Source organism: Sus scrofa, chromosome 15 (genome assembly GCF_000003025.6).
Source record: "Sus scrofa isolate TJ Tabasco breed Duroc chromosome 15, Sscrofa11.1, whole genome shotgun sequence".
NCBI lineage: Eukaryota > Metazoa > Chordata > Mammalia > Artiodactyla > Suidae > Sus > Sus scrofa.
Genome location: NC_010457.5, coordinates 64,235,475 through 64,248,997, shown reverse-complemented (window position 1 = coordinate 64,248,997; position 13,523 = coordinate 64,235,475). Strand labels below are relative to the sequence as shown.

Sequence of the window (13,523 nt, the reverse complement as noted above, 5' to 3'; positions counted from 1 at the left end):
CAAAGTTCCTCTGCATTGCTCCTTCTCACATATACCCAGATACCAGCATTTCAGAAGTGGAGACAACTTAGAAGATATTTTAGTTTAGAATAACATAGTTTACTTTTTACACATAGAGGGGACTCTAAAAAGCTCCTTTCTAAAAAGCTCCTTTCATTCTGATAGCAAACAACAAAACAGAGCTTCTAAACATTGCTATTTCCCCCCAAATGTTCTGACCCTTGAGCAAAAAATGTTCCTTTCTTGAGAGGCTCTGTTCTAAATGGGTCACCCAGAACAGCCCAACAGGAAGTTGCCACAAGAACTTGATAAATAGTTTTATGATGGTTAAACTGGGCCCTGGATTAGGTGTGTAAAAAAGAAGTGTAAACAGGCTCAAATTTCTACATTTACTAATTCCTCTCTCCCATAAATATTTGTAGGTCTTTAGTAGCATTTAGGAGACAACGTCACTGATTTGCTTTAATGTTTCTCAATTTTCCGTTAATTAGGCACCGTTTAACTATTTTCTTCTCTTTGAATTAGTAGCAGAAGAATGTTTTATGTTCTCTGATCAACTTTCTCTGTATTATTCCCTTAGAGAGGAACAGTGTGATAAGTAAAACTGTGGAAAGGTCTGTAATCATCTTTTGACATTTTTTTGTGTCTTTCTTTTTTGTCTTTGTCTTTTTAGGGCCACACCCATGGCATATGGAGTTTCCCAGTCTAGAGGTACAATCGGAGCTGCAGCTGCCAGCCTATGCCACAGCCACAGCAAAACCAGATTTAAACCTTGTGTGCAACCTACACCTCCCTCACAGCAATGCTGGAACCTTAGGATCCTTAGGATCCTTAACCCACTGAGTGAGGCCAGGGATCGAACCAGCATCCTCATGGATATTAGTCAGGTTTATTACCACTGAGTCGCAGTGGGAACTCCCTCTTTTGGCTACATTTAACCTCTGTTTTGTTATGGTCTAGCCTGCAGCTTGTAAACTAATTTTGCTTTATATTTCTAGCTCTCTGATATAATTTTTTAGTGAAATAGCACCCTGTGTTTTAAGGCACACAAACACACAAATGTACATGAATGCGTACAGACACACAATTCAAAAGCAACACTGCATGGTATACACTCAGAAGAGCCAAAGGAGGAAATAACCCTTTAAAATCTATCTTGTGAGTTTTTTTTCCCCGTGCCCTTGTTTGGTTTCTCAGGGAGGTCTCATTGCCTCCCCAGTCAATTTTAGATAATATTCTCCTATCACTATTAGTCACAAAAGCTGTCTCATTTTACCCATTAAAATAGTAATCCTATATAAAACTAAGGAAATTGAACTTCACTTAACTGTTGCTCTTTTCTCCCATCCTGCTACACATTTAGAAGCCTGTTTGGAAGACTATGTGGTCAGTTTATTTTCTGTCTTCTAGCTCCACCTCCAGTAATTCATTACCTGTGGTTTTTGACCTCGCTAGGATTGGGAGGGTAGGGCAGAGGTGGAAATTAAGGTTCTGCAAAAGGTAATTTAGACTGGCTTGTGGCAAACACATGGTGCTATCTTTTGCTTTTCCTATGTGCCAAAAGAAAACTCTCTTTAACTGCGTAGGAAGGAATCAAATTATTGGTGCCAGTTCCAGCTCTGATCTAAGAGAATTTTAATTGCTTTATTGAGGGGCTTGCGAGAGTACTATAGGCAAATCAAAGTATTAGATTAAGCAGTCAGCTAAGACCATAGGATGAGGCGGTGCTAGAAGAGCTTGCTGTAATTCTTATTGTCCACTGAAAAACTAAATGCTGGCAGCAAACATTTCTTTGAGTCATTTTTCTCTACCTGCATATTCAGAAAGTGCACTCTAAAAATAATTTAGTTTTTGGAATTCCATCTTCATTCTAGTTACAGGTCACAGGACAGACTTCTTTAGGTAGAACTGCCCTGCATTTCCAGTGGACAGGACCATGTTTTAGAAAAACCTATGTGTGTGTATTGAGAATGGTGCAAGACTGTGGGAAGGGACCAGTTAAGGAAAACATCAGTGACAGTAATGAACATGATGTTCAGAGAAAGATAATGAGGCCAACTTTCCTTTTGCTGAAGGGCCCACATGGAAGAGCAGGTCACAAGCAGCAAATGATAACCACACCGCAAGGGGCAGAGACCTGGGTGGCCCTGAAAAGGACCTTGGGAATAGTGCTGATGGCAGAAAGGAGTTTTTGTGATTTTAGAAAAGACTGACTGCATTTCAACTTCTTAGAAATGGTTCTTTTGAACTCAGGAGAAAAGGAGGGAAGAGGAGTTTTGGAAAAGAGAGTTTAATTTTAGAACAAGAGCAGGCGATGTTGTCCTGGGAAGCCTGCTTCTCTCCTCTCCATCTTTATGTCAGCTCCAGCCTAGCATATCAGTTAAGTCATCCTTAAGATAGAAGTAACTGCTTACTATCCTTACTGAGGGGAACCAAATTTAAATAAATGTACTAGCAAATCTGTAATTTTTATCCTTGTTTTGGTACAATGTATATTCAATCACCAGTTGTGATACACCAGTCACTGTGTTCATCAACATAAAGGTAGGTTTGGGGAAAAAAAAAAAAAAAAAAAACAAAAAACAGTAAGGGGGGTATTCCCTAGCACTCTTAAAATTTAAAGGCATCAGTGGGTTATTATTGCAGCTTCTGCCTTCTTAGAGATTCTTCTCTCTCTCTCTTTATTCCTTCCTTCCTTCCTTTCTCTCTCTCACACACATACCCACACAAACACATTCTTATTATATTCTATAACAATTTTCCCCTATGGTGACTTTTAAAATTTATTATCTTAAAAAACCTTATAGTGTGTGTTCTTACAAGCATTTCATACACTATTCAAGCAAGGTCAAAAAATAAATAAATAAAAGTAAGAAAACTTCAAATTATGCCAAACTGATGAATCAAATATTTTTCATTTGTATTATCCTCCAAACTTTTCCCACATGAATACATAATGTGCATATATTTGTAGCCACAGAGTTTGGTAAAAGAAAAGAAAAATGATTTATTCTCTTTCCCATAAGAATAACATGAAAGGCATTCTATACATCGGATCCTTGGTGGCTAAACTGTCACTTCCATCCCATTGGTGGAGCAGAGCATCAGGTAGGCAGCTTGCCAAGGGCTCCTATATTTAGCCAAGGTGGGTTGTGTGATAAGAGGGAGGGGGCCTAGCCACATGCTATCTGACTCATCCTCTCAAGCACACGTGTCACTTTCTCCTGGAGTCAAGACAGGCTCCTTCAGAAGACAGAGCCTGACCTTGACTTTCCTGGGCAGCAACTCTTAACTTTAAAAGACTAAATTTCAGACACTAATAAGCACCAGGAGCCATTAAGCCTTTGATAAATCACATGGATGATAATTCATGATTACTTTCTTTGGCCCACAAACAATTGCCCTTTCTCTAGTTTGGAATTGCAGCCTGGGTTTCTGTGCAGTGTCTGATTGTTCCCCAAGCTCCAGAGCCATCTGCCAGTCCACGGAAGAGATGTTAAAATATGGCTACTGTACTACTTCATTCTCTGGCATTTTGTGCTCAAAGTTAGCCTAAGTAGTATATGGCCATGTAGTAGATACTATATAGTGTGTGTATAGTAGTATGTCATGCATAGTATGACATTTATAGTGTATTCCATATACTGGCATATTTGGATATGCCATGCATAGTGTATATATGTAGTAATATTGTGATATATATATATATATATATATATATATCATTGATATATGTGATATATGTTATATACAGTATTTCATATCAGCACTTGTCCAACAAAACTTTTGGGATCCTTTTCAGTGGTAATTAGCCAGAGATGGAAAATAAACAGAACAGCATAACTTTTAATACTTCATAATTACTAGCTCTATGACTGCAGACAATAAAATTTCCCAGGACCTCTGTTTCTTCTTCTTTATTTTGTGTGTATTGTGTTCTCCTCAAGGCTGTGGGCTTCCCCAGGGAGGAACACAAATGGCATAGTGCTTGGTCTAAGCAGGTGATGAGTACCTGATAGCCATCTGTCAGTGACTGAGAGAACTGAAAATGGCTAGCATCACACCAAAGGGGATCCCCTTACCAACATGAACATAGGCACATCTCTATCTGCCTTCCTCCTACTAATACAGACTACTCATATCACAAAGAAGAGTCTTCTTTCCACAAGCCAAACAGGACCCTTGTTTACATACCACACGTGCTAAGTCTGAATTTTTCCATTCCCTAATTCTAACTTCTTGACAAATATTGTTTGGCTCAGGAATGGAATATCAAGGCACACATATCAACTAATGGGTAATGAATGGATTTCTATAAGGTACCCTCACTTATGAGTGAGCCCCAAAGAACTAGGAACCAACTATATTTGAATCAGAACAAATACTTGGACTTGACCTACTTTCTGGTGATAGAAGAATTTAATTCTTTAAAAACTGGTTCATGAGGTTTCTCATTGGGCAGCTTTAGAGACGTGCTGCCTTGGGGAAGTGACACAATTTCTGAGTGCCCTTGTTAATTTGAACCCATAATATCAGCAGCCTTCTTTGTAGGGCTCTTGTGAAGTTCATGTGATCTGTATGCAGTTGCCTCATAAATGGTGAAACTCTAGAAATATAAAATATTCTACTTTGTATGTCCTGCAGGTGTTGCCTACTTATTGGCTGATTGACTTTCTCCAACATTATTATTCCTCTATCATGGAAGCTCTGAAATATCTACCACCATCATCTATAAAAGTTACAAAATTCTAGAGAGTAGAGTCACTTTTTCACTTGCCATTATGGTGATCATGACTCATGATTAGGTAGAATTCTTCTGGTTAAAATATGGTTCCAGAGAGACCTAAAATACTCCTTCTCTGTGCTCTTTTCCCACATATATTCCTGACCAACTCGCTAATAATAAAAAGTTCCCAAATTGGGAATTCACTTCATTGTCACTGTTTTAATGGAGTTACAGTGTAAGCTCTACCATTCCTACATACCTTATTAGGAATTGAGCTCCTCTAATCATTTTAGCAGATTTTCAATATAGGAAAGGAAATGGAACATGAGCTAATATGGGTGAGGTCCAAAGTCTCAGAGAAATAAGTGAAGAAAGAGACTGCAGAGGGTGTGCTGATGTTGAAATTTTTTTCTGTATGTCCAGCAGACTATTTGGATTGTCTGATGATGACTGTTGCTTTAATTCTCTAAGTGACGAAATATTGCACAAAATTATCTAAGAATAAATCTGCTCTACATAAGAACCTAAGCATCTGTGGCTGAGGAAACAGAAGAGAAATGGATCTTACCCTGCAGGTCTCGTGTCTTCAATGGCTCTGTCCACTGGGATCAAATCACTGAGGTAGACGTTGAAATTTCCTTCTTTCCATCTTTTTTCTACCTCCTTTTCCTTTCCCTGGGGGACGACTACTGGACGTCCAAACTGACCTGGAGCTTTGGGGTCCCTCGGAGAAAGCGTCAGATCAATACTTAACACCCGGTGCATGCCGCCATCTTTGGGTGAATGGGCTGTTATATGACTTCGGTTGAGTTGTGTAGGCTCAGCCTTGGTGGTGGAGTTGATTCTTGATGGTTCCAACCCCCCAGGTAAGGCTTGACTGGTTTGAGACACTATGGCTCTCTGTGGAGCAAGTGAAGAGAAAGATGCCTCACTTCTATTCTTAGCAATGTGCTTCCCTTGGCTCTCAGCTGGTCCTATAGGAAATAGAGTTTTTGTTTTTGTTTTGGGGACCTCTTTGGTTTCTGTCTTTAGCTCCTCCTCTTTGGTTATAATCACTATGTGGCTTTCAGGCAAATGGAGTTTCCTCCCATCAGCCACTTTGGCTCCACCATCCTTTGGCAAGCCTCTCAACTGTGTCTCATTAATAGATTGCTTCTTTAAGAGATTTGAATTGGCAAAGAACTTGGAAAAGGGAAAGTTCTTATTGGCTTTGTGTTTATTTGCACTTAATTCTTTGCTCTGAGTCTCAGTTTTATTTAAGGCTATGGCTTCCCTGGGTTTTGGCACTGGTGGGCTGGCAGGGTGTGTCCTTTCGTTTGCTACTGCCTGGGATTGCTGCTTTGATCTGTCAATATTAAGACTGATGGTGGCATTCATGTTTCTCTCAGCTGTTTGTTTTGATGTGTCACTGCTGAGACTATGATTCTTCCGTGCCTCCTGGTTTATACTGACAGGTCCTTGGTGGATAGAAATTTTGGCCAATGGAATTCTTCTTGTTGTTATGAGTGGCACTTTCTGAGCCCCCTGAGCTGTTGTTTGCTTTGGTGTCACATGGTGAGAGGAAGCTTTAGGGCTGATGTCTCGCGCCTCTGTCTTCCTCTTGATAAAAGTCACTGGGAGGGTCTGAAGATATGCAGGACGCCACAAAGGTGCAACTTTGCCCCTTCCAGGGGCATTCTGCATTTTTCTTTCCTTCTGGGTTTGGTCCAAATTATCTTCAACCTTGAGCTTACTCTCCTCAGTCTTTCTAAAGTTCTCTTTGCCCCATATGCCCTTCCTGTGTCCCTTCAATGGGGGCTTCATGTCTTTTACACTGCTGTAAAGGATCTTCACTTGGTCCGGCTGAACTCTGAACCCTATCCTCTCCCTCCGGACAATGTCTTCCTTCAGGACCCGACTATTGATCTCACTGAATGAGAGGCGGAGAGCTGCCATGTCAAAGAGCAGCCAGATGACAGAAGCTACAAATATAAATGCCAGGACGCGCCCACTTCCTCGGAAAAACTTTCGGATCTTGTTCATGGTACAAAGGCTTGCAGCCTGCCCTCCCCCTGAGCCTGCTTACCTTGAGTGGAGCGGGGGCTGAAGTAGCAGCAGCAGCAGCAGCAGCAGCGGACTTGCCAGAAAGCGCCCCCCTCCCCTGAACACAGCAGGAAGCAGCAGTCCAAGGGGAGAGTTCAGTTCCTACTGCTTGTCAGTCTCTGCCTGCGTGGCATTTCACAGCAGAGCATCCGTGCCTGTGGGCTGGCCCCTGGCTAAGCCCTGTTAAACATTGCCCTTAGGTCACTCCAGGAGCAGTCGATTCCAGCCGCCAGGCAGTTCCATAGATCACTCTTCTTGTCTCTGTGAGCCCACCACCACCTTCCTATAAGCATAAGAAAAGGTTGGGGCCGGGCTGGGGCTGCTGCTTCTCTCCTCCCAGTTCTTGGTCTGCACGCTGTAACTCAACACCACTTTTCATAAGGAAAACATTTCAAGCCATTACCCAGAAAACTTAATTCAGCTCTCACCTTCCGTGTTATGTGAGAGTGTGTGTGTTTTCAGGGCAATTAAAGGGAAAGAAAGCTTTCTAACTTGGAGGGCATGAGTTCCTGGTTTGTAACCCCACCTACCCCATTCCTGCTTATTAACCCTGTGGTACCCAGGTCTCCAAGTGATTTGCCCAAGCAATTAATTACAGATCTTAATGTTTCAGCTTAGAAAGGTCACAGCTTCAAGAAGGGCTGGAGCGTAATCTCAGTGCCACAGGTGGTTGTGTGATTATTCAGAAACATTCTTTGTGGGGGGTATCAAATACGTTTTTGTAACTCACTTTAAAAAAAAAAGAGTTGATCTGTTTTTATCGTTAGATATAGTACACATAAACTTAATTCGTCACGTTGCTGTGAAAGTTTCTAAATATTTACTCTCGGTTTTGGTACTTATCTCATCATAGATATAACAAGAGTTTGCAGATTGAACCAGGATTTGGACCAGACTCTGAGTGGCACTGGTGGACTGGTAGAACACTGGTTCCACACAGGCTTTATGGTAGAATCACACTGAAGATATTCCCCCAAATTTTGATTAATTGATGAGGGTAAGAGCCAAAGATGACCATTAGTCTGCATTGTGTGTGTGGTTATTTTGGGTGTGTGGGGAGGGTGGGGGACTGTGCCCATGGCAAGTAGAAGTTCCTGGGCCAGAGATCGAACCTGACCCACAGCAGTGACCAGAGCCGCAGCAGTGACAACACCAGATATTTAACCCGTTAGGCCACCTGGGAACTCCTGCATTGTGTTTTTAAGAAGCTTCCCAGATCTTTGTAATGTACAACCAGAGCTGAGAAACACTGGTCTAGAATAAAACGCCTCACCTTTGTTTAGGGGTTTTTTGAACACTGTCCATAATTTTTGTGAAATTTTCTCCTAGGCATGGGTAAAATCTAATAAAAACTATACATTCTTAGAACAACTGAATCAGAATCACCTGCTATAAACATTGTTCATACAGTTTGATCAGCAATGTTCTCTGAGGAACTCTGAGTTATCTGCAGTCAAGGATGCCACTTATTTGTCCAGTATTAGAGGGGTGTAATATCCCTAATCTCAGATAAACTCAGGCTTCCAAAGACTTGGGAAAGGAAGAAGGAAAGATTCTGAATTCTTTATACATAGGCATAGGCATTTCTATCTTCAGTGTTCGGCCATTAAGTGTATACTTTGTCCCAGTTTGGAATATCCACATGGATGGCAGTTTTGGTTACTCAGCCATTGCTTCCATGCATTCCTGCCTCCATTTATTCATCCTTCTAGTATTTGTTGAGTGTATCCCATCATTCAAGCCCTGTGTTTGGTGTCAAAATATACTGAGTGAAAAGGACATAGTTCTAGTCTTTGAGATCTCACAGTCTTTTGGTGGACACAAATAAGTAGTTACATATACCATACATGGTAAGTAATGAGAGAATTATAGCCTTTACTCTTTGGGGATGAAGATTAGTTTGGGGAGACATGGATGATTTTTTGGAGAAGTGTCCTTAGTCTTAAGGGATGAATGAGAGCATAATTATCTCTGCTCATATTGTGGTCTGAGAAAATAGATATTAGTTGCATAGTGAAAGGCAGATAAATGAGCAAAAACATAGAAGTGAAAAGAGAGTGCAGTACTATAACAACACAAGTTTCTGAGAATTTGCATGATTGAAAACTCCGGCACGTGTGTGTGTGTGTGTGTGTGTGTGTGTGTGTGTGTGTGTTTGTACCCAATGTGCCCCAAACTCTGTACTAAGCCCTTTCCATTGAGTATCTCATTCAATCTTCACAGCAATCCAACAGGGAAGATAAGATTATTACCATCATTTTGTATGGAAACAAAAACTTGGAGAGGTGAAGAGGTGATGGAGAAGTTAGATCTGGAATGAATGAGTGAATGATGCTACAGTCCATGTGCTTAAAGACCACCCAGTACTGTTTCTAAAGCTGTATAACCTTACAAGTTAGTTCATTTTATGTTTACTCAGCTATAAAAAAGAAAATAATTTCTGTTTTGCAGATTAATGTGAAGATTAGAGAAAATGACTTAAAGTTCTTGTCATTTGAATGCACTCTATAAATGATAGTCACCTGTATTAATACTGTTGCTGATACTTTGTCTCCATAGGAGTGTGCAGTGCGTGTGGGAGACAACATATCCATTCTTCCAAAAAAATTGAATAGAAGATTGATGACTAACATGATTCAATAGGATAAGAAGTACATCTGAGCATTTTATGTTTTTATTGCTGTCCTAACTTCCTTTTATAATGGATTGAATCAATAAACAATTGTTCACTAAGAACACATTACATGCCCAAAGCTTGAAGTTGGTGACATGTTTCCACCCCCAATGACCTTAAAACTACAATGAACAGGACACCTTCAACATAACACAGCTATTTAGGATCCACCTTCCAAAATAAAGTAAGAAATGGTTTTTTTTTTTTTTTCAGTTTCATGAACAAGTGGTTTGCACTGCAATATTTTAAAAATATAAATATAGAATGCTTTGAAGATACTTTACAAGATTTAAATTTTATCCAACCACATTCCCACCCCAAATGGTGGCTGGAATTATTTAAACTCCCTCTTGAAAAGTCAACACCGGTCATAGCCTTACTATATTTGATAGCTTTAAAACACAGCTTGAAAAATATCCTGTATTCTACATTTATTTAATCTAAGACCAATGATTTATTTATCTCTATCTCTGTCTATCTTTCTCTCTTTTTCTCTCTCTGATCTGTCCGTATTAACCAAAAGATAAATTACTTGCAACAGGAAAGAAAAATGTTAAAAAAATTAAAGGAAAGTCTTGACTTCTCTACCTTAAGTAAGCCACTTAGTAACTCTGGCTTGGCCTTCAGCTTTCCTTGGTATAGAATTCTGAGGAAGATATGAAGAATATACAAGAGAGGAAAGAAACCTTGCCCAAGTCTCTAGAAAAGGAAGAGTGGGTTGATAGACCTTTCTCAAGTACTGATTTGACTATTAATAGACATAACCACAGATATGTACACATGAAAGAGCTCTTCTAGAGGTGTTTTCCAGCCTCTTCCATGTCTTTTCCTCACTAGTCTGCAAGGTTAGTCTATAAGACTCTGTAAGGGTGACAGAAGTTGGTTATAAATAACTCTATAGACTCAATACTATGGATCTTCAGAAACTCAGTAACAATTTCTACTGATGGTTCCCACCATCTAGACATGACTCCTCTTTTTTTCCCTTTTAGTTGGGCCCCCATGATGTTCAAAGCAATGACAAAATATGGATAAAAAAGAATAGCAAACAAAGAAATTATGAAATTTTGCATTTATCAGCAGTTGATATACACATTATCCAATAGATGACCTTTCATGTAGATAAATCATCCAGCAGAAAATTAAAATACAGGTGAGCTGGATGGCTATTTAAGGTCCTTCTGGCTGTCATCCCAAATGGTAAATTTACTTGCTCAAATTTTTCAAGAAATTACACATAATCATTTGGAGTGGATATAATTTTATAAACCTAAGGCTATGAAGTGGTCCTGGGAGGTTTTTGGAGGGATAATTCAAATTTTGACTACTCCTGTGTAAAAAATTAAAAATATATTTTACTTTCCTCTTCCATAAAAGAAGTATATTGGTAGAAGGATTTATCCTTTAACTCTACTTAGTTGCTGGCAAGTAAGTATTATCATATTAATAGCTACCATTTATTGAGAATTTACTCAGTGCCTGACACTAGATTCTCTTAGACTAAATTGTGGGCTGTTTAGCAGGACAGTTCTGCATACAATTAGAGTGGGATCTGTACTCTTGTTCTGCTTTGAAGGCAAGTATCTCTGAATCATCCTCATTGATAATCAATAAGAGTTCAATAAACACTTTATATTTCTATTCTCAAATTTTCCCAATGGGAATACAAAATCTTAGATGTCCTGGTTTCACTTCTCTGGCTTTGCTCTGAAGTAACTCTCTCACGGTATTTGAATGTTTTTCGACTTAGTAAGTGCATTATGAGTAAATAAATTTATTTTCTTTTATGCTGTTTACTCAACTGTTTACCTTTACTTATTAATGAAGAAAAAGGAAATATATTTAAATATACATTCTTTAGAGAATGAGAATCTATGGATGCATCACTGGATTTGAATTTAGATTTAAATTTAGAGATTCCAGTTAAAGTCAAAATGGGATAAGGTTATTATTTATTTGGGAAATTTGAATGGGAAAACCAAGTAAATATTAAATATTGTTTTGCTTTTTGTTTTAATATGATTACTTTTTTCTTCAAAATTCTTTTTTTTTTGTTAAAAAAAGAGAAAATGTATTCAAGAATATAACACTGTCCTATGGAAAAAATTCACAAAAAAAAAAGAAAGTTAGAATTCATAATTTAAAGGCTGGAGTTTTTGTAAAATTCATAGGTACTATAAATATAAAAATAATTTTATTTCAGTTTAACTGGTTCTTCCAACGAAGATGAATGAGTTCAGCTTCTGGCGGCCATTTACTCGTTGGCGTATGTCTGCTTTTTTATAAGATCTGGAAGCTCGATAAGAAACAGCCTCAATGGAGTTCCCGTCGTGGCACAGTGGTTAACGAATCCGACTAGGAACCATGAGGTTGTGGGTTCGGTCCCTGCCCTTGCTCAGTGGGTTAATGATCCGGCGTTGCCGTGAGCTGTGGTGTAGGTTGCAGACTCGGCTTGGATCCCGCGTTGCTGTGGCTCTGGCGTAGGCCGGTGGCTACAGCTCCAATTCAACCCCTAGCCTGGGAACCTCCATATGCCGCGGGAGCGGCCCAAGAAATAGCAACAACAACAACAAACAGACAAAAGACAAAAAAAAAAAAAAGAAAGAAACAGCCTCACTATCTATAAAGCCTGGAGAATGAGGACTGCTGTGACCTTCACTCAGAGATTTGTTCTTAAAAAATTTTCCCATATTAGTGTCAGTAAATCATAGCCCATAAAGCCTGAGTTTAAAGAAAGCATTTTTATCATTGCAAAATAATACACTGTGCTTAGACTTCAGGTTTCATTGATATTTGAAGAGTGGAGCCAAGCCAACACTTGTGTTTTATAGGCCCCTGGCTAATTTAAATGTTTTAGTATTTTATTTTGATTAAGAAATAGATAATACATTTAAAATCAAACATTAATTATACATCTTAGACAAAGAATTATGCTAGTTATAAGAAAAAAAATTCCCAAAGGAACAAGTTACCAATGAATCTAAGACTTTTAATTCAAATACTAAGTTAACAGAGTCATTGGTATTGGTTTGTTACAAATTGGGGGAGAAAAGGGAAAATAGCTTGGAGTGACTATGATAAAGCCTTTGCTAACTCAGATAGGAAAGGTAGGGAGAAAAATGATAGCTTGGAAGAAAACAGAAATTCAGATTTAAACATGTTGGGTTCAAAATATATGTGGAATATATAATCAAGTATATACTGAGCAAATATTGATTGAATACCAATTATGTTCTAGGCTATGGAAAATCAATGAAGCTGAAGATCACAGTTTAATGTAGTTGTTTTCAAATTTTTGTCCATCAAAAAATCTCATAGGGGAGGGATTGTTAAAATATAGATTCTCAAATTCTACCCTCAGCAATTCTGAGGTTGGATATAGGGCCTGGAAATCTAGACTTTTAACTAGAATAGCATATGATTCTGACGTGGGTGGACCAGGACCCACACTTTGAGGTACACTGGCTCAGTGGCAGAGGCAAAATATTAATATTAAAATGGGAAAAGTGAAACAACAACTATTACTAGGGTGGTTGGGAAGATAATGAAATTCACATTATGGATTGGGAAGAGAGATTTAAAACGAATATTATAGCAGAGGGAAGAGCAGTCTCAAGGCATTGATGAAGGAAGACATGAGAATGACATTTATGAATAATTGTGTGAAATCCCTGGATTCTATAGCGGATTGCCAAACAACGGGGCGCAGATTGTTGGCTGTGCCTGAGCTGTGATAGGCTCTTAAGTAAGTTGCAAGTGTTATATTAGACTATTTAAAAGTTATTTTTATAGATCCAGATTATCACTTCCTACTAAAAGAATGAGCCTATTAAAGACAGAGACTCTTAGAATATAAAGTGCAAATATAAATGCCCCAACCCCATTGTTAAAAGCCTAGGGTGTGTTTAACCTTCGAAAAACTCCCAAAATTTTCTCCAAAGCACTTACACCATTTTACATCCCCAACCACAGTAGATAGGAGTTCCAGTTGCTCCAAATCTTCACCACATGGCCTTTTAATCTATGTCATTCTTTTGAGCA

General features: G+C 38.9%; 1 protein-coding gene across 2 annotated transcripts in view; it reads right to left on the bottom strand.

The window, feature by feature from the left end:
* Nucleotides 1–7,326, bottom strand: part of GALNT5 (polypeptide N-acetylgalactosaminyltransferase 5) — a 42,947-nt gene extending 35,621 nt beyond the window's left edge. For both annotated transcript variants that reach the window (XR_002339066.1, XM_021075050.1), the window contains exon 1: nt 5,295–7,326. Coding sequence is in view for 1 of the 2 variants with exons in the window: in XM_021075050.1 (XP_020930709.1) it covers nt 5,295–6,748 (1,454 nt within the window). In the remaining variant the exon portion in view is untranslated. The remainder of the gene's footprint in view (nt 1–5,294) is intronic.